The following is a 21313-nucleotide window of genomic DNA, read 5'->3' on the forward strand; positions in this document are numbered from 1 at the left end:
GTAAAAAATAAATTGCTAAGCTCCTGTGAAGCATCTTGGGATGTTTTACTACATTAAATGCGCTATATAAATACAAGTTATTTCGTGTTACGGGGGATCTTGACATTTTATAACATGGGAGGGGGGCCGCAAGCAAAAAGGTTAAGAACCTTTGACTTAGATAAAGGAATAAAGAGTTGTATATCCAAATTTTCAGATAATACTATGTTAGGAGACATAGTAAGTTGTCTAGATTGGAGCAGGAAATTACAAAGGTACATTGACAAACTAAGTGAGTGGACAAAACTATGGCAGATGGCGTTCAATGTCAGGAATTGTGAGGTCACCGCTTTGGATCTGATGAAAACAAATCACAATATTTTTTTATTGTGTAGCGACTCGAAGCTGTGAAGGAGCAAAGAATTTAGGAGTCAATGGTCACACTAAAAAAACAAGTGCACAGGCACAAAAGCAATAAAAGAGAGGTTGGAATACAAAAATGAGAAAGTGATACTTCAGTTGTACAAAGCCACGGTCAAATCCCATCTGGCGTACCATTTTCAATTTTGGGCACTGAACTTAAGGATTGATAGATTGATCGTGGAAGGGATGCACTAATTCACTAGAATTATGCCAGGCTTAAAGAGTTAAATTATGAGGCTATCTTGTATAAGCTTGATTTGTATCCCCTGCGTTTAAACGGTTGAGGATGATCTAATTGAGGGAATTCAATAGGAGAGTTACAAATAAATTATTTCCACTGGTGGGGAATTGAGGAATATAGGAACGGGAGTTGTCCATTCAATCCCTCAAGCTTGTTCCACCATTCAATTAGATCATGGCAGATTTTGTATCTTCATTTATCTGCTATAGTTCAGTAACCCTTAATACCCTTGCCGATCAAAAACCTAGCAATCTCAGTTGTGAAATTTACAATTGACCCCCGGCCTCACCAGCTTTTTGGGGGAGAGAGAGTTCCAGATATCCACTACCCTCTGTGAAGAAGTGCTTTCTGATATAATATTGAACTGCCTCGCTCTAATTTTAAGGTTACACTGCATTGTTCTGGACTCGCCTACCAGAGAGGAAGTAGATTCCCTCTCACTACCCTATCAAATCATTTAATCATCTTAAACATCTCAACTGGATCATCCCTTAATCTTCTAAACTCAAAGGAATACAAGCCTAGTCTATGTAACCTGTCCTCATCATTTAACCATTTTAGCCTCGGTATCATTCTGGTGAATCTGTGCTGAACCCCCTCCAAGGCCAATATATCTTTCCTGAGGTCTGGTGCTTTTATATATCTGTAACATAACTTCCTTCCCTTGGTGTTCCAGCATCCTTGAGATAAAGGTCAACATTCCATTAGCCTTTTACCTATCCACTAGCTTGTGGTGATTTCTGTATATGGAGCCCTAAATCTCTCTCTGCTCCTTTCCATAGTTTCTAGCTTCTCACCATTTATAAAATACTCGGATCTATCTATCTTCGGTCAAAGTGGATGATCTCGTATTTCCCCAAATTAAACTCCATCTGCTACAGTTTTGCCCACTCAGCTTATCTATCAGTAACCCTTTGCAACTTTTTGCTCCCATCTACACTACTTACTGTGCCACCTAACTTAGTGTCATCAGCAAACTTGGATATTAGTATTCCTTTGTCTAAGTTAATGATAAAAACAGAGCTGACCCCACAGTACAGAGCTCTGGAGGGACATCACTAGTCAAATCCTGTCAATTTGAGTATATACCTATATCCCTACTCTCTGTCTCCTACCTCCTAACAATTCCCTACCCATATCAATCGGTTATCTCCAATTGTATGCACACTCATTTTTGTTGTCTCTTGTGTGGAATCTTATTGAATGCCTTCTAGAAGTCCATATAAAAACATCCATAAACACTCCCTTAACTACCACTTCCGTTAAATCCTCAAAAAATTCAATTAGGTTCATGAAATATGACTTACCTTTACAAATCCACGTTGGCTCCCTCTGATCAGTTCATATTTGTCCAAGTACTCAGAGCAAGGGATAATCGTAAAAATACAGCTATGATAGTTAGGAGTGCAATCAGAAAGCACTTTTTTGCACAAAAGGTAGTAAAAATCTGGAACTCTTTTTCCCTCCCACAAAAGGCTGTGAATGCTCGGCCAATTAAAATTTTCAAGATTGAGATTGATAGATTTTTGTTAGGTAAGGGCATCGAGGAATATGGGGAAATGGTGGGTAAATGGAGTTGTGATATAGATTAGCCATGATTTAATTGAATGGCAGAACAGACTCGAGGGGCTGAATGGCCTACTTCTGTTCCTATGTACTTCTATAACTGACATCTTTGGATGGGACCTCATCCGTCACTGAGACAATACCAAATCTAATTAACTAAAAGGAACATTCACGATGTAGTTGTATCGTGATGTAGTTGTAGTGGAGTTTCATATTCATCAGAACATTTCTGACCTATTTGGAATCATTCAAACATGGCAGGTCAATTAACACACAGAAAAAAATTAAACTATCAGAAAGTAATATAAATTCCAAAATTTCACTTCATTTTTTGTAAGGAATTGCTACCTTTTATATAAATATACTTCATTTGTCTTTGTGATGTAGTGGTTGTAATTCCTGGAGGATTTGAGGAAGTAGATCTGCGTTATGGCAATAAGCAGAGCGTGGGGTTGAAATTGGCCGTTGGCAAAAATGTGCAAGAGGCAATAGTTAATCAATTTTCCATTGGCTTCAATAGAAAAACAAATCAGGCACTGTGTAAAACAGGCTGCCAATTTGTTATTGCCTGCTTTGCACCCTCATTCAAGACCAATTTCAGCCACCACGGTATCTTCCCAATTCATAAGCATTTGATTGCATTTTAAGTTCAATAAAAATCGATAATTGCTGTTCATTGTGAGGGTCGGTCAGTAATGTACCCAAGACCTACACCTGGGCCATTCTGAACTAGCTGCTCAGAGATGTGCAAGAGTGGCCTTAGAGATGACTCTTCCTCTGACCTTATTACCTTCTAAGAACAAATCTGGCCAGATTTTGATGGACAATATGTAATTCATTTTAGACCCTATTAAAATTGTTGACAGAAGCTGTTAAATATCAGGCAAAGTAAACTCATTGCTGCGTAACTGACTTGTAGAAAAAGGAGTTTAAATAATAAATAGGTCTGTATAAAATGCGGACGTTCTGATTTGTACTGCCAAAATGGCCGTCATGCTCTACACTTTGTCTATGATTCGTCCCCTTGGAGGATAAGCCACACCCTGAAGTTTCACTAGAATGTGTAACTGGAACCGCTCTCCCAAGGTCTCTCTGACTTTGCAAATTGTAACTCGATGCACTTTGACTTCCTGAAGCGATAGAAGACAGAGCTTCCCAGAAGACAGCAAGAGCCAGCCAAAGTGCCTTACCCTAGTCCAAGTGCATGCCTCCCTCAGCCAAAGTGCCTTACCCCAGCGCAAGTGCATCCTTTCCCCCACCCCCCCCCCCCCCTTCCCACCCCACCATAGATGGGGCAGGTATTGTGTAGGATTGTTAACAGGTTTATTGGGTATGAAGTGAATAGTGACAGTGTTGTGACTTTTGGATCATCCACTCCAACAATGTCCCTTGTAGGGGTTTGTAAGAACGTGATCTGTCTTTCCTGAGATCCCCCTCTCCCCTGCGATTTTTCCCTGCCCCCGCCCCCCCTCCCCGTGTCTCTCCCCGTGTCCCCCCTCACCCGTGTCTCCCCACCCCCCCCCTCACCCATGTCTCTCCCCACCCCCCCCCTCACCCGTGTCTCCCCACCCCCCCCCCACCCGTGTCTCTCCCCGCCCCCCCCTCACCCGTGTCTCTCCCCGCCCCCCCCTCACCCGTGTCTCTCCTCGCCCCCTGTGTCTCTCCCCACTCCCCCCTCACCCGTGTCTCTCCCCACTTCCCCCTCACCCGTGTCTCTCCCCTCCCCACCCCCTCACCCGTGTCTCTCCCCACACCACCCCCCCCCCCCCCTCACCCGTGTCTCTCCCCACTCCCACCTCACCCGTGTCTCTCCCCATGCCCCCCCAACCATGTCTGGCAAAAAAAAGTGCAGTACAAATAGTTACATCGATAAAATACAACTGCTGCAGAAAAAGAGAGTGCTGCATAAATGTTAAACTTTAACTTTGTTAAATTTGACTTTTTGTATTGACGGGGGAAGGAACTAGGGAGAGAGTTTGTCATACCTCTGGCAGTGGATTCTGATTCAGTGGTTTGCTTGTCAAATGAGCAAGTTCACAAACATTTGTGTAGATCGTTGAGGATTTTGAAAAAAAGTTATGCTTTTGTTTTCCTGTTACTATCACAACCATTTCCGCTATGAAGAAATATTGGCCCTGAATTTGCGTTCAGTGGCGAAGCAAAGACATTCTCTGCTGACCCCAAAGATCTCTCTGGCGAGTTCATTCAAGTGATTTCAGTTGTCTGAAGAAGGAATCCCTTCTGCTGTGACGTCAACAAGCTGTCTAAGCAGCCAGTTACATTGCAGAATTCTCACAGATCGGAAACCAGGAAATGAGAAACTGCTTTTATACGGACTTTTAAAAATGTTAGAGAGTGAAACAAAGATTGGCACTCTTGCATGGGGATAAGGTAGAACCTGAATTATCATGAACAAAATCTTCAAAAAAAAAAAAAAAGTTTTTTAAAAAGTTGTAATATTTATCATAATGGAGAAATTTGACATTCTACAAATATAAAAATTATTTTTACAGGGCCATAACATTTGTTTAGCATCATTAGGCTATTAAAATCCCAGTTACAGCTATTCTAACAAGACTTTAATGGGGTATTTAACAGCGATATTACCATGGTGGGGGGAGGGGGGGGCGGAGTGGTCCACAGTGCAGCCAGTGTTGGAGCAGTGAATGAACGCAACTTCAGGATTTCCACATTTTGATGCACATGTGTTAAAGTTGCGGTCAGTTTCAGAGGGGTACGAAGAGAGAACGCTGATAATTCGCCGATTTTAACCACTGCAAATTATGGGCCTTTAACTTTACTGACATTTGTTTAATTTTCCTGCTGATTCATGTTTTTAACCTGATAAATCTCTCTTTTTGGACAGAAACGTGCAAGGGGACAGGTTCTCTTTGACAAAGTCTGTGGGCAGCTCAACCTTCTGGAAAAAGATTACTTTGGTTTGACATTTCGGGACTCTGAAAATCAGAAGGTAATTTAGATAAATAAATGTTGGGTTGCTGGAATGAGAAAATGCTGATACTCACTTTGCTTATGTTGTACTTATGCTGCTTTGTGAACTATATTTTCCTCTGTTCACTGCTTTTACTTGAAGCTGAGTTAAAGCAGGGAACACTGCGTTATGATTGTGTCTACTTGTTTGTGGAATATATAGGCCAAATGGCTAATTTGTCGACCAGTTTAATTACACAACTTCTATCAATGTGAGGTGGTTTGGAGGTCGTGTTTATTTGCAACACCAGATTTCTGATTAGTCCCCTTGGAGGACTGGACACACCCAACAGATCGTCTGGAATTTGTAATTTGATCCTGCCTACCATAGACAACCCTGCAATGTGTAATTGTATCCAGTCTACATTCATAAAGACTATAGAATGTGGAAATCCAGTTAACTTTGTGAAGATACTGCTAATATTCTGCAATTGGAATTATAGTTGTCCTTGGCTGGTAAAATAAGAGTTTAAACTCTAATTAGAGGGTTAGTTAATTCTTTGGAGTTTTTTTTTTCTTTTGGAAGTGATAAAAATTCTTCAATTCTGGATGAAGGGACTTTGTGTGGGGTCTGTGTATGTGGGTATTTTGCTGATAAGTGCTGTTCCTAAGATTCACTCTGAATTTGTAGCTTTGGATTGGGGTAGATTTGACTGCAGCTCCAGGCCGGACCCTTGCGTGGGAGCCGAGTGTGATGCGGCCAGAGCGCCGAGCAGAACATGTGGCTAGTAATGGCGGTACCCAGGAGTCGCAAATGAAATCCACGCCAGGCTGGGGACCACGAGAAGCAGCAGAACCCAAGCCCTGATACCACCAAAACCATGTGCACACTCTGCAAGCACCCAGGAGTTGCGTGTGAACCCCCCGCGCCCCCCAGGCGAGGTTTGGTGGTCTCTGTGCTCTGCAGCCTCTTGCGCTCTCGGACCTGGTGTGGGCGGATCCCAGGGTTTGGTGCTGTCGGGGCTTCTACGCACGCGGGGCAGTGAGTTGTTTAAGCCACCGCTCTACCCCATTCGGGCACATGCGCAGAAGGACGCAGACGCAGAAGACCGTGCAGATAATCACACTGGATCTTGGCTGTGAGTCACTTGGACCAGATTTATGAGAGCACTTCGATTAGGTGGTCTCTTGTCACTTCAGCTTCACGAACACTGCAATATAACTATATACAGATGCAAAGCAAAGTTAAAAACATTTCCAGATGATTCTTTGAACTGGTCAAGTACTTAAAACCTCATTTTTAATGTTGGCTCAGATCTGACAGGTTAATGGGAAAACTGATTTTTGTATTTATTCGTTTTGGGATGTGGTTGTCGCTGGCAAGGTCAGCATTTATTGCCCATCCCTAATTGCCCTTGAGAAGATGGTGGTGAGCCACCACTTTGAACTGCTGGGGTAGTCCTTGTGTGAAAGTACTCCCACAGTGCTGTTGAGGAGGGAGTTCCAGGATTTTGACCTAACAACAATGAAGGAATGATGATATATTTCTAAGTCAGGATGGTGTGCTACTTTGCGGGCAACTTGCAGGTGATGCTGCTCCCATGTGCCTGCTGCCCTTGTCCTTCAAGATGGTAGACGTCGCGGGTTTAGGAGGTGCTGTTGAAGCTGTGGTGAGTTGCTGCAGTGCATCTTATAGATGATGCACACTGCAGCCACGGTGCACCGGTGGTGGAGGGAGTGAATGTTGAAGGTAGTGAATGGGGTGCCAATCAAGCTTTGGTGTCAAGCTTCTTGAGTGTTGTTAGAGCTGCACTCATCCAGGCAAGTAGAGTGTCCATCACACTCCTGACTTGTGCCTTGTCGATGGTGGAAAGGCTTTGGGAGGTCGGGAGCTGAGACACTCGCCGCAGAATACCCAGCCTCTGACCCGCTCTTGTTGCCACAGTATTCATGTGGCTGGACTAGTAAAGTTTTTGGTCAATGGTGGCCCCTAGGATGTTGATGATGGGGGATTCGGTGATGACCATGCCATTGAATATCATGCGGAAATGGTTAGACTCTCGCTTGTTGGAGATGGTCATTGCCTGGCACTTGTGTGGCGCAAATGTTACTTGCCACTTATCAGCCCAAGCAATACTATCATGTTTAATCTTGTTAGAATTAACAATAAATATAGGAAAGAGAAAAGACAAAGAACAGCTAATAATATTTGTCACAGGGACACATGGGGCCCTTAAAGTATCCACATGCATGGCATGTCTTCCCGAACAAGAACCTGAAGCCTATTGGTCAACAAATTGAGTGAATCCCCTGCTTCCCAATTGGGATTGGAGGCTCTGTGTGGAAAATTACCTCCCTCATTATAGGAAAAAGAAGGATCAGTAGCTCATTACTAGCTCTGGGAAAAGTGTACTAATTGTAATCTTGGCAAGAAGTTACCTAATCTTTCAATATTGATCTAGGTGTAGTTCCAGTGTGTGTTACTTAATGCAGCCTAAAGCGGTCACATAGGATTTGAAACCAGAAAGTGATTAGAGCAGATTGTCTGGAGTTCCATCAGAGATAGCCTAGCAATGGCCAGCATGAGAAAAGCTATCTTCTTTAACTGATGCAAGTTATGTTACAAGATCTTCAGTACATAGGATTCTATGGAAATCTTAACACCTGACAGCTCATAAGGCACTCACTGGATCCTCTTCCTCAATAATTGTAGCTTAGGGATAAGATCAGAAGACATGAATCGTCATCTACATGCTCTCTGGCATCCAGGTACTATCAGAAGGAATGTGAAGTGGCATAGCACAAAATATAACAAAATTAGTTAATATCCCATACTTCATTGGACATAGCAATTAAACACCATCCATGACAACTGTCCAAGTTTGACATGCACCGTCAGTGCAGCCCAGGCTGCTGCCCCATGCCTTTGCTGAGCTCGTATCTCCTGTTGCTGTAAGTCACCATTGCATTACTGTGGTCAGTAATTCTTTAAGTTCAGGAACCTCAGAGTGAGCTGAAGGAAGGAGAGTGCCAGTATGAACTATAGGCAGTGAAGGAAGGTTGATGCCAGCAGGAACTGGGGTGGGGCAGAAAAGCAAATGAGTGGGAGAGAAGGGCATGAAAAGTGAGAGCTGAAACTAGGCAGTTTGGAGGAGGATATGAGAGCCAGGTGAATTGATGGAGAAGAGTACCTGCAGAAATTTAGGAGGATGTGGGTGGGGTGGGGGAAGAGTATCTTTGAGTGGTTGGCAGGTTGGATGAAGTGCAATGTCTTTGTAAACTTGCTCTGAACTGGCTGGGGTGGGGGTGGTATGGGAATGGTGGGGAGCAGTAGAAGAGGGGATAATGCCTGGTGAGGTAGCCTTTTGGGGAAGCTAGGTCTATTTGGTCTCTCGAAAACTCAATTGTCACTTTGATTTTTAATCTGGAAAGAAATGATCATTTGTGAAATATAACATTGTTTAAATTTAATAGGAAGGCAACCACAATTTTTAATCTAAAAATTCTAATTCTTCATAGAGAGCATGTCCCTAGAAATACACCAACAATCTGTGTCGGGATTAGTATGTGGCAGAACTGTGTACATTTTAAATATGCTGTCTACAGCCCAGTTATTTGTCAAGACTACTGGGTTTGAATCCCCTATTTGACTTAAACACTTTCTAAAATTAGAAAATGAATGTAAAATTACTATCCTCGCCAGTAATAGTGCATCTGTTGTCGCTGAGAGAAAAATGATTACATATAAAAGAAAAATAATTTATTCCCAAAGTATCAAATAGAGAGTAGTTTTCAATAAAATTGAGCAGAAGTCCCTTCCTTTTTGATGGAAAAAAGAATGTAATGCCCATGTTCACTGTAGCTTTCAGAATATTGCAAAATGCACCGAAAATAAAGTGTCAAAAATAAAAATAAAAACAGAAAATGCTGGAAATATTCAGCGAGAGAAACCGAGTTAGCGTTTCCAGTCGATGATCTTTTGTCAGAACTCCCCAAGTTCATCGACCTGAAACATTAACTCCACAGATGCTGGCTGACCTGTTGAGTATTTCCAGCATTTTCTGTTTTTATTTCAGATTTCCAGCATCCACAGTATTTTGCTTTTGTCAAAAATGTTTCAGGGCGGGGGGGGGATGGCATTTTGGGTATGCCTACTACTTAATATGAGTTGTACGCCACTGCACTTGGTGTAATTTCTTGTTTTCACATGTCATGGGCTTACATTTAGAGGGGTTTTTGAGATACCAATTTTTGGGCAGGCTGCACCAGCTTCTGCTAGGTTCGAGCTTCGCTTCTGAGAAACAAATATTGGCCCGGATTTTGTAATTAGTGGTGAACGATTGGCACTTGACATTGATTACACGTAACACGTGTTTACAGGCTTTCTGTGGGCCTTTGCACTGGAACTTGTGGTTATTAGTGTCAAAGTAACGTGGTCCCCTTTACAGAGGATCTGAGACCTGTGTGAACAGGACAAGCAACAATGTGTCACTTCAACCAATCAGATTGAAGAGTCCTTATTGAGCCATGCAGTCTGAACCAGGAAGTGCAAGTTAGAATATTTAATTCAATGCCATAAGAGACAAAAAAAAAATTTTAATTAAAAAAAAATCTCCAACAATAATTAAAATCTAAAGGAAAGAGATGCACACTTTTAAAAGTAAATTTTCAGTGCCAGAGAGGTTAGTTTGCAGTAATTAATACTTACCACACCGTTAAAAGTTCACTTGCACTTAAATGGACAGCCCTAACTTTTTCTGGCGTGTTTAGTGGGTAAGTACCGCAAATTCATATCTTTCCCTATATGTGAATGTCGAGATCACTCGCCATATACTTGGACAGCAACTTCCTGATTTCCATGTTTAACCGTGCATGTGCGGACAGCAGAAGTTGCTGTCCAATTTACTCAATAATTGTGAGCATTGTTAGCCTCACCATTACTTCTACCACAAAATATGGACCAATAATTAATGTTCCCCAAGGTTATGGTCACCGGCAAACCATAATGTTTCTTTTCAACTCCATATGTTCCAAATTGGGATTAACCACAAATATTTTGTTGTTTTCATTTCGCATGAATTCAAAACTTCTTGCCTTCCTCAGTTATCCTTTCCTTCTAGAATCTACCTGATTTTGGTGTCATCCAATCTTTGGATGTTGAATTACCTCGTCTGGTCTCTTGTACTTGTCAATCTTGCTGGTGTCCTTCACAATGTGTCTTGACCCTCACCACGATTTCTCAATAAAGGAAATATATTTTCACTAATTGTGACTTGATTTGGGGTAACCCATTTGCAGCTTAGGTGTTTATCATCCTGCATTAAAGTGACTTTCATTTTGAGGTAAGTGGTAAGATTGATGTGTAGTGCACTATGTTTTTTAGATTCCAGACTATATTTGTAAAATTAATTATATTAACATGTTTATTTCAGAACTGGTTGGACCCAGCCAAGGAAATTAAAAAGCAAATCCGAAGTAGGTACATTTTACTAATGACTTGAAATGCAGTTCACATGTAATGATGATACGGAAGTAGCTTTCTATTTTTGTTTAACCAGGATATTATTTCCATTCACATTTTGTTGAAGCTTTCAACAATAAAGCAGCCTTCAAAGGGTTTTATCTTTTGCTTATTTCATTTTCCAGTTAATGCTTTTTTTTCCCCATAAAAGTTTATAGCATTCAATAGGTAAAAGACAGCAGCTACTGAATAATGTTCTTTTGTCTGCTATATTGAAATTATGACTGCCATTTAATCCCAAGCCTAGTTAATAGGAAGCTGCTGAAGCAGGAATGGATGAAATGGTAAATGAGCATAATGATCACGATGCAGCAAACCCATACAAGCATTTCTCCGATAGGTCTGCAAAGTAATCAGGGAAAGGAAAGGAAGAGAAAGAGAATGCCTGGGAAATAAAACGTGAAGGGAATTGTGTATAATCAAAATTGTTGTGATAAAATATTTTTAATTGTGCGTCCTTATTTTAATATAAACAGAATTGTCACAAAGTAACCTGGCAGTGCCATCAAACAAGACTCCAGACTCACCATGGTCCCATTGAGAGACCTGTTGTTGTGATTCCTGTTTGCATTCCCTGTTGTCTCTCCTTTTGTTTGAAATTCCATACTGCTGCAGCTCTGCACTCTTGCTTAAAAGTATTACTTTAATCAATCTTAAACTGAGATTCAATCTCCACATCTTATCCATCACTAAGCTCCTGTTTCCATTTCCACAACAATATTTGCCTTCACCTCTACATTAGCCACACTGATGCTGAAACTCGCGTCAACGCCTGTCACCCGAAGGTCTCCTTGCAGGTCCCCCACAAACTCTTAACTCATCAAACTCTATCCTCCAATAAGCCTTGCTCATCTCTAAATCTTGTCTTTCCTGACCCAAACTGGTTCCCAATCTGTCAACACATTGATTACAAATGCCTCACCTTTATTTACAAATCCCTCCATGATCTCACTCCACTCTACCTTTGCAACCTCATCCATCCCCATGTCCCAACTCACACCCTTTATATTCTTATGACACTGGCATACTGTACACTTCTCTTTCTGCTCCATCATTGCATTTACAAGAATACAATCATCAGTACTGTAAGGTCACAGCAGTTAGTGCAGTATAATTTTATATATAGAATTAAAACTTTGATCCAGCTTCCTTAATGTTTTAATGCATCAATGCATCATCTGAAGTGTTCCTAAGACACAAAGACCAGGGAGGCTTCTAGCTTTGATTTCTGCTTTGATCCATAATCTCAGTTGGGGCAGTGCTTGGGATGCTACAATCAGGCTCTTGGGGAGGCGAAATATCAGCTATGATTCCTGCTCCCGATCACTATCCAGTGGCATAGCAAATGTGTACATGATCAGTGTGCACAGCTGCGATACCCCAAAATAATCTTCCAGCAAACAGATGCCAGCAGTGATGCCCATGCTGACATTTGAAGAATAGTTACTATGCTGAGTATCAGACTGCTTCACAGGCCTGTGGAACTCTTCGGGGGAATGGCTGCATCAGGAAAGGCATAAGTACCTGGCAGGCACGTGACGTGGTTGGTGCTGTGGAGCATTGCTCCATAGACCCGATTGTTTGGGGAGGTCTCAAAAGTATCTCTTCCAACTTCAATGCTATTTTTTATACAAGAAAAACTATGTATTCATTAACTCACTATGGGCAATTTAGTAGTGTATAATGATCTGGACTCCGCTATAAGGGTTGCAGCATCAAAATTTGCAGCTAATACAAAAATAATGAATAGGACTGTAAGCAAGTTCAGGAGGACATAGATGGGCTAGTAGTTTGAATCATAGAATAGTACAGCATAGAAGGAGGTTGTTTGGCCCATCGAGTCTGTGCAAGCTCTTTTGAAGAGTAATCTAATTAGTCCTATTTCCCCCCCCCCCCCCACTCTTTCCACCTACCTCTGCAATTTTTTCTCCTTCAAGTATTTATCCAATTTCCTTTTGAAGGCTACTATTGACTCTATCCGTTACCCTATCAGGCCATGCATTCCAAATCCTAATCACTCGTTGCGCAAAAAGGTTTTCTCACATCGCCTCTGGAACATTACCGATCACCTTAAATCTGTGTCCTCTCATTAGTGACCCTTCAGCCATTGGAAACAGTTTGTCTTTATTTACTCCACCTAAACCCTTCATGATTTTAAACACCTCTATCAAATCTCCCCTTAGCCTTCTCTGCTCTGAGGAGAAAGGGCAGGTAACTGTCAGATGAAACTTTCATGTGGAGAACTGTGAGGTGACAAATTTGGGAAGGCAGAACAAAGAGAGGAAATGTACACTAATTGGTAAAATTTTAAATAGAATAGAAAAGTAGCGATACTTAGGAATACAGATGGACAAGTATGGGGGACAAGGTGCTAAAGCTGTTTCTATCTTTTTTTTAGAAAAAGTATGTGGAATCCTTAGTTTTGAAAGAAGGGGCATAGAATACCAAAGCAGAGAGGTGCTGTTAAACATATAAAAGTCATTAGTTAAGCTGCAGTTAGAATAATGTACCCAGTTTTGGGTGACCTACTTTAGGAAGAATATCAAAGCCACAGATCAGGTGCAGAAGAGATTTAATAAGATATCACCAGGGTTGAGAGACTACAGAACTCCATCTCTTTTCACTAGAACAGAGAAAGTTAAGTGGTGATTTTATTGGAGCTGTTCAAAATGATGAGGCGTTTTACGAAATTTAAAAAGGTGATACCCAAAATGTTAAACTGTCTTTACACTGACCTGCATTTCCAGCATTTTCTGTTTTTATTTCAAATTTACAGCATCTGTAGCTTTTTTTCTTTTTATGTATCTTCCTTTAATGATACTTATTCCAAATGCAATTGATATTAATCATATCTTTCTCATTTTAGTGGTTTCTCTCATTCTGGCCACTAGTACATGCTGATGTGATAAACTCGCTTTTTGCACGTACATCAGACTTTTAATTTGTTCTCTGTTACATTGCCATCATAGACAGATTGAAATCGTGAACTATTTTGTAGCAGTTTTGCCATTCCAGGAGCAAAACCAAAATTAGCACTAAGTCAACAAAATATTGGTGGCAGCCATCTCAGGGCTTAAGAGGTGAAATTACTCCATGTGATGCTGCAGATCTCTTGGACATCCATCACCCTCCTTTGCCTGTCAAACTAATTATGATGCTAGAGTCAGAATCTGACAAGTTCGTGGCTTCAATTACTCCATTGAGCAGCTGCCCATTCGTAAGAAAGTAGATGAATGCAAACAGATTCAATTTTTATTAAAGAAGAGTTTGCAATTACCATTGGAACTAAACTTAAAATTGTACTTACTTGGCTCGAGCCATGGTAATGCTTGTCCAATACAGAACTTCCTTGTTGTGGGAGGAGTAAAACTAGATAAACAAGAATTTTCTTACTGAACACAATGTAAACTGGCAGCACTGTAAATTATTTGTTTTACAAATAGATCAGGTACACAATTTTGAGAGTGATATACCACATGAATTCAATGACTGAAAATATTTCCACAAAGAAAGTGTAAAGTGAGACTGTAAAGTGTCCTGCTATCTACTGCTCAGGTGATTAATGACTTAACACCACAAGGCTGTATGCATGTGTGTGCAAAATTGACAATGCTGTTAAGTTGGTAGTCACATTTACAGTAGAGCTAGTTAAAGGCAAATGGTGACACGGTTAACCAATGAGTGTTTGTCATTTATTTGTTAGGATTCTCATCATTTTAAAATCATGGACTTTTTGTACTGGGAAAAGTAGTCCTTGCAGAATTTTTTTAATGATTAAAAACTAAGAAACTTAAATCATTTTGCTTTAGTTTGAATAATAATTTGTTTCCATACAGGTGGTTTGTGGCAGTTTTCATTCAGTGTAAAGTTTTACCCTCCGGATCCTGCCCAGCTCTCTGAGGACATCACCAGGTGAGCAAAAGAATGTTTCCTTTAGCACCGACTTGTGTGGTCAAAATTTGTCATATCTTGACAATGTTCTTCCCCAAGCCTTCTCCCTTCAAAAGAGTAGGAGAGTGTATGCCGTGTCTGTAAGCATCCCAAATAAACTCCGAATTATCATCCCATCATAGTTTTAATTAAAATTAACAGCATTCACCAAATTAAATTGGTTCTGCAGTAACCAACCAAATATGGGTAGATCAGACTCAATTTTTTTTAAATGAAAATATACTATTCATTGGATATCAAACGGTAATTAAAAAAAATTTAACTGATCATGCACAACCCAAACCCATGAGAGCGAAGAATAATTGAACAACTCGCATTTATAGAATACCAATAAAACAACAACAACTTGTAGTTATATAGCACCTTTAATGTAGTGAAACATCCCAAGGTGCTTTATAGGAGTATTATGAGATTAAAAATTTGACACTGGGCCACATAAGGAGAAATTGGGGCAGGTGACCACAAGCTTGGTCAAAGAGGTAAGTTTTAAGGAGCATCTTGAAGGAGGAAAGAAAGGTAGAGAAGCAGAGAGGTTTAGGCAGGGAATTGCAGAGCTTAGGACCAAGGCAACAGAAGGCACGACCACCAATGGTTGAGCGATTATATTCAGGGATGCTCAAGAGGGCAGAATTAGGGGAATGCAGACATCTTTGGGAGGATGGTATGGGATGAGGGCTTCAGCAGCAGATGAGCTGAGGCAAGGGCGGAGACGGGCGAAGTTATGGAGGTGGAAATAGGCGGTCTTAGTTATGCTGCGGATATGTGGTTGGAAGCTCATTTCAGGGTGAAGTGAAATATGACACACCAGTTGCGAACAGCCTGATTCAGCCTCAGACAGAAGTTGGGGAGAGGGATGGGAGTCGGTGGCTAGGGAACTGAGTTTTTGGCGGGGACGGAAAACAATGGCTTTGGTCTACCCAATATTTAATACCCCACACACACAAGCATGTCTCGAGGAGGAGAGCTGAACATGGAACAGGAGACGTGCCGAAAGAATATACATTATGCTAAAAGTGATTTGATTTGGGGGAGGGGAAGGAAGAAAGTGGGAGATGCAATGTTTAAGCTCAATATAAGAAATTGGATCAAAGTAATTGGCCAGGGTTTTCCACCTCTATTTGCCACCTGCAGTTTTCTGACCTTTCACCTTAATGGGCAAAGAACCATGAATGGTGAGCGCAAAAGCAGAAAATCTCGGCCATTGTGTCTTGTGAGAATTATCGTGAAACTTCTGCACCAAAATACAAAGTAATGACAGATTTTCTTTTACAAAAATTCTATTGAGTTTATTTTATAGTTGTATTGGCCTCAAAGATCTGCGTGGATAATATCAGACTTTTCTTGTTATCTATGATTCTCTGTTTCCCGAGTTCTGCATTAAGGTGCTCATTATTATAAAAAGCTACTTCAGTAGATGTTCTATTAAGATACATAGCTTGGCTTCCCCCAATGCATCAACGAGTTTATCCAGTGATTAATCCAGGGAGATTCCAGGTTAAATCTCTGTTCTCAACCAGGCAGCCATAGTGTCACTGCAATTGACCTCCGCTCTCCTGAGCTAAAGGAGAGGGAAAATCAGCCAATTTTTCCGCTCCCGGTGATGATCCAAGTAATCCCTCTATGAATTGCATGCTGGATTATATAGGTCAGATAAGGAGAAGATCAGCCCCAGACAAAAATCACAGTTTGAATATGTGAGAAGATCCTTCTGTCCTTAAAAACCCTCAGTTTAATGTGGGGTTCAAGAGGATGATTTTGTGCAGATTAGATTACACTCTATACCATGCATATTCACAAAATGAGGAAGAAACATAATGTTGTGTTAAATATATGAATTCCTGTTTATTCAGCAGAAAATGACTTGTTTATCTGCATCGTACTTTACAATTTCTGATACATTTAAAATGCAGTGCATTTTTATTACAGAGACCGATGCAAGTGATAGCAAACTGTCAAGTTAGAATCATAGAATAGTACAGCACAAAAGGAGGCCAATAAAGTTGCAAAGCAATTCAAGCTGGTCTCCTATTCATTAATATTGTTATAAATTAACACTTCTTGCAGTCTGTTCGGGCATTTTACTTGGATAGAGTCCTGTCAGTGTGGTTCTTACGTTGACAACAGTACTCTCCAGTATACAATCTGTGACCACTGGAAACCCAACAATATCAGACACCCACATTTGCGTGGGTCCACAAACTTTCATTAGTCTCCATTTAATGATGTGATATTTTTGGCGAACAATGGCACTATCAAACATAAACAAGAGTAAATGGTTGGATGTCTTTGAATGCACATCTCCTGGGACCCCATATATTACAAATATTGTCTGATTACTGGAGAAATACTTCCTTTTTCAAGGTTCTATGCTTTATATGGGATGTTAAACTGAGACACAAATTTGCCTATTAAAGTGGATATTAATGATCTTAATGGCTTTATTCAAAGAGTTCTCCCAGCATCATGCCCAACATGTCTCCCTTGACCAACACTTCCATAAAAAATAAATACATAGACAAACATCTTATTGCTGTTGGTGGGATCTTGCTATGTACAAAATGGCTGCTGCATTTACCTACATAACAACAGCAGGATAAATCTTTCTGGATGCAAAGCTGAGGCAGGCATGCACCTCAATTCCCTACATACAGTCCTCGGTGCGCACAACTCTGCTGAAGACGAAAGCTTACCCCAGTGATTGCACAATGTAATTCATTCTGTGTGAAGTGCTTTGACTGTTTCTATGGGCCCAAGTTTCAGCTCGCGTTGCTCCTATTTTTGTGGAGCAACTAGTTTAGTATGGAGTATCTTAGAAATCGCAATTCTCGGCATTTAGTTTGCTCCAGTTCTAGTTAGTTAGAATAGTTTTGTTTTAGTAGTTTTTTTTGCAAAAGGGGATGTTACCAGCCACACGCCTATTGTGCAAGTTTAGGCAGTGAAAAGTTACTCCAATCTAACTTCGAACGGAGTAAGTGTCGACTTTTGTACGCTCAGAAAAACCTTGACTACACTTTAGAAATTAGATGCAGATAAACATAGAAACATAGAAAATAGGTGCCGGAGCAGGCCATTCGGCCCTTCGAGCCTGCACCACCATTCAATAAGATCATGGCTGATCATTCCCTCAGTACCCCTTTCCTGCTTTCTCTCCATACCCCTTGATCCCTTTAGCCGTAAGGACCATATCTAACTCCCTCTTGAATATATTGAATGAACTGGCATCAACAACTCTCTGCGGTAGGGAATTCCATAGGTTAACAACTCTCTGAGTGAAGAAGTTTCTCCTCATCTCAGTCCTAAATGGCTTACCCCTTATCCTTAGACTGTGTTCCCTGGTTCTGGACTTCCCCAACATTGGGAACATTCTTCCTGCATCTAACCTGCCCAGTCCCGTCAGAATGTTACATGTTTCTATGAGATCCCCTCTCATTCTTCTAAACTCCAGTGAATACAGGCCCAGTCGATCCAGTTTCTCCTCATATGTCAGTCCAGTCATTCCGGGAATCAGTCTGGTGAACCTTCGCTGCACTCCCTCAATAGTAAGAACGTCCTTCCTCAGATTAGGAGACCAAAACTGAACACACTATTTCAGGTGAGGCCTCACCAAGGCCCTGTGCAACTGCAGCAAGACCTCCCTGCTCCTATACTCAATTCCCCTAGCTATGAAGGTCAACATACCATTTGCCTTCTTCATCGCCTGCTGTACCTGCATGCCAACTTTCAATGACTGATGTACCATGACACCCAGGTCTCGTTGCACCTCCCCTTTTCCTAATCTGCTGCCATTCAGATAATTTTCTGCCTTTGTGTTTTTGCCCCCAAAGTGGATAACTTCACATTTATCCATATTATACAGCATCTGCCATGCATTTGCCCATTTACGTAACCTGTCCAAGTCACTCTGCAGCCTCTTAGCATCCTCCTCACAGCTCGCACTGCCACCCAGTTTAGTGTCATCTGCAAACTTGGAGATATTACACTCAATTCCTTCATCCAAATCATTAACATATATTATAAAGAGCTATCTATAGAAGCTTTTTCAGTCAGTTTTTATGTTCCCGGCAAGCTTCCTCTCGTACTCTATTTTCCCCTTCCTAATTAAACCCTTTGTCCTCCTCTGCTGAATTCTAAATTTCTCCCAATCCTCAGGTTTGCTGCTTATTCTGGCCAATTTATATGCCTTTTCCTTGGATTCAACACTATCCTTAATTTCCCATGTTAGAAACATAGAAACATAGAAAATAGGTGCAGGAGTAGGCCATTCAGCCCTTCTAGCCTGCACCGCCATTCAATGAGTTCATGGCTGAACATTCAACTTCAGTACCCCATTCTTGCTTTCTCGCCATACCCCTTGATCCCCCTAGTAGTAAGGACCTCATCTAACTCCTTTTTGAATATATTTAGTGAATTGGCCTCAACAACTTTCTGTGGTAGAGAATTCCACAGGTTCACCACTCTCTGGGTGAAGAAGTTCCTCCGCATCTCGGTCCTAAATGGCTTACCCCTTATCCTTAGACTGTAACCTCTGGTTCTGGACTTCCCCAACATTGGGAACATTCTTCCTGCATCTAACCTGTCTAACCCCGTCAGAATTTTAAATGTTTCTATGAGGTCCCCTCTCATTCTTCTGAACTCCAGTGAATACAAGCCCAGTTGATCCAGTCTTTCTTGATAGGTCAGTCCTGTCATCCCGGGAATCAGTCTGGTGAACCTTCGCTGCACTCCCTCAATAGCAAGAATGTCCTTCCTCAAGTTAGGAGACCAAAACTGTACACAATACTCCAGGTGTGGCCTCACCAAGGCCCTGTACAACTGAAGCAATACCTCCCTGCCCCTGTACTCAAATCCCCTCGCTATGAAGGCCAACATGCCATTTGCTTTCTTAACCACCTGCTGTACCTGCATGCCAACCTTCAATGACTGATGTACCATGACACCCAGGTCTCTTTGCAACTCCCCTTTTCCTAATCTGTCACCATTCAGATAATAGTCTGTCTCTCTGTTTTTACCACCAAAGTGGATAACCTCACATTTATCCACATTAGCCACGGTTGAGCCACTCTCATGGGTTTGGGTTGTGCATGATCGGGGGGGAGCGATAGAGGGGGGAGGAAGGGAAGTTAGGGGATTTTACAAAGCATTAAACACTTAACTTTTACCAATAAAGAGCCATCATCAATAATAAATGATTGATTTATTGGTTGATTTATTGATTTATTAATCAAAAAAAATCATAAATAAAAAATCAATCAATAAATAAAACATTTTAAGTTTCTACTCACTTACAGCAGCACCGCGAGCCCTCCAACAGCCTGCTGAAGAGCTGGTCGGGTGGATCCGCCACCGAGGAGGAGTTTGGGCGGGCCCCATCGACGAAGAGGTGCAGTTTGGGCGGGCCCCATCGCCGAGGAGGAGTTTGGGCGGGCCCCATCGCCGAGGAGGAGTTTGGGCGGGCCCCATCGCCGAGGAGGAGTTTGGGCGGGCCCCATCGCCGAGGAGGAGTTTGGGCGGGCCCCATCGCCGAGGAGGAGTTTGGGCGAGCCCCATCGCCGAGGAGGAATTTGGGCGGGCCCCATCGCCGAGGAGGAGTTTGGGCGGGCCCCATCGCCGAGGAGGAGTTTGGGCGGGCCCCATCGCCGAGGAGGAGTTTGGGCGGGCCCCATCGCCGAGGAGGGGTTTGGGCACGCCCCATCGCCGAGGAGGAGTTTGGGCGGGCCCCGTCGCCGAGGAGGAGTTTGGGCGGGCCCCGTCGCCGAAGAGCTGCAGTTTGGGCGGGCCCCATCGCCGAGGAGGAGTTTGGGCGGGCCCCATCGCCGAGGAGGAGTTCGGGTGGGCCCCGTCGCCGAAGAGCTGCAGTTCTGGCAGGCCCCGTCGCCGAGGAGGAGTTTTGGCGGGCCCCGTCACCGAAGAGGTGCAGTTCGGGCGGGCCCCGTCGCCGAGGAGGAGTTTGGGCGGGCCCCGTCACCGAAGAGGTGCAGTTCGGGCGGGCCCCGTCGCCGAGGAGGAGTTCGGGTGTGCCCCGCCGCCGAAGAGCTGCAGTTCGGGCGGGCCCCGTCACCGAAGAGCTGCAGTTCGGGCGGGCCCCGTCGCCGAGGAGCAGTTCGGGCGGGCCCCGTCGCCGAGGAGGAGTTCGGGTGGGCCCCGTCGCCGAAGAGCTGCAGTTCGGGCGGGCCCCGTCGCCGAAGTGGTGCTGGTCGGGGCCCGCCACCACAGCTGCTGGTCAAGTGGGGCCCGTCGCCGAGGAGGAGTTCGGGTGGGCCCCGTCGCCGAAGTGGTGCAGTTCGGGCGGGCCCCGTCGCCGAGGAGGAGTTCGGGTGGGGCCCACCGCCGAAGTGGTCCTGGTCGGGCGGGCCCCGCCACCAAGGAGGAGTTCGGGTGGGGCCTGCGGCCGAGGAGTTAAGGGCAGTGGCGGCGAGGCGAGGGACGGTGAGGCAAGCAGATCACTCGGCCCGGGATAGGGGCGGCGAACAGTGCGATGTCCCTTCGGCCAGGAATCGGGTCGTACGGAGACGGGACGTGCTGGGAGGGCCAGGTGCCGGCACTCTTTTTGGCGCAAGGCTGTAGCTCCGCCCCCATCTGCTTCTGCTGCGCTGCCTTGACTGAAACAGGCCTGCTGGACTTGGAGAATTGCGGGGTAAGTTTTCGGCGCTTTTTTTATTCTTAAAAACTAGGCGGGCCTCTCGGAGGACTTCTGAAACATG

At 43.1% G+C, this 21313-nt stretch overlaps 1 protein-coding gene across 2 annotated transcripts in view; it reads left to right on the forward strand.

Moving 5' to 3' along the window:
* LOC139273864 (band 4.1-like protein 3) overlaps window positions 1-21313 on the forward strand; it is a 217677-nt gene that overhangs the window by 101647 nt on the left and 94717 nt on the right. For both annotated transcript variants that reach the window (XM_070890951.1, XM_070890943.1), the window contains 3 exons: window positions 5076-5180; window positions 10573-10615; window positions 14498-14573. In XM_070890951.1, the coding sequence (XP_070747052.1) occupies window positions 5076-5180; window positions 10573-10615; window positions 14498-14573 (224 nt within the window). The remainder of the gene's footprint in view (window positions 1-5075; window positions 5181-10572; window positions 10616-14497; window positions 14574-21313) is intronic.

The sequence above is a fragment of the Pristiophorus japonicus genome, chromosome 1, assembly GCF_044704955.1.
Source record: "Pristiophorus japonicus isolate sPriJap1 chromosome 1, sPriJap1.hap1, whole genome shotgun sequence".
In the NCBI taxonomy this organism is placed as follows: Eukaryota; Metazoa; Chordata; class Chondrichthyes; family Pristiophoridae; genus Pristiophorus; species Pristiophorus japonicus.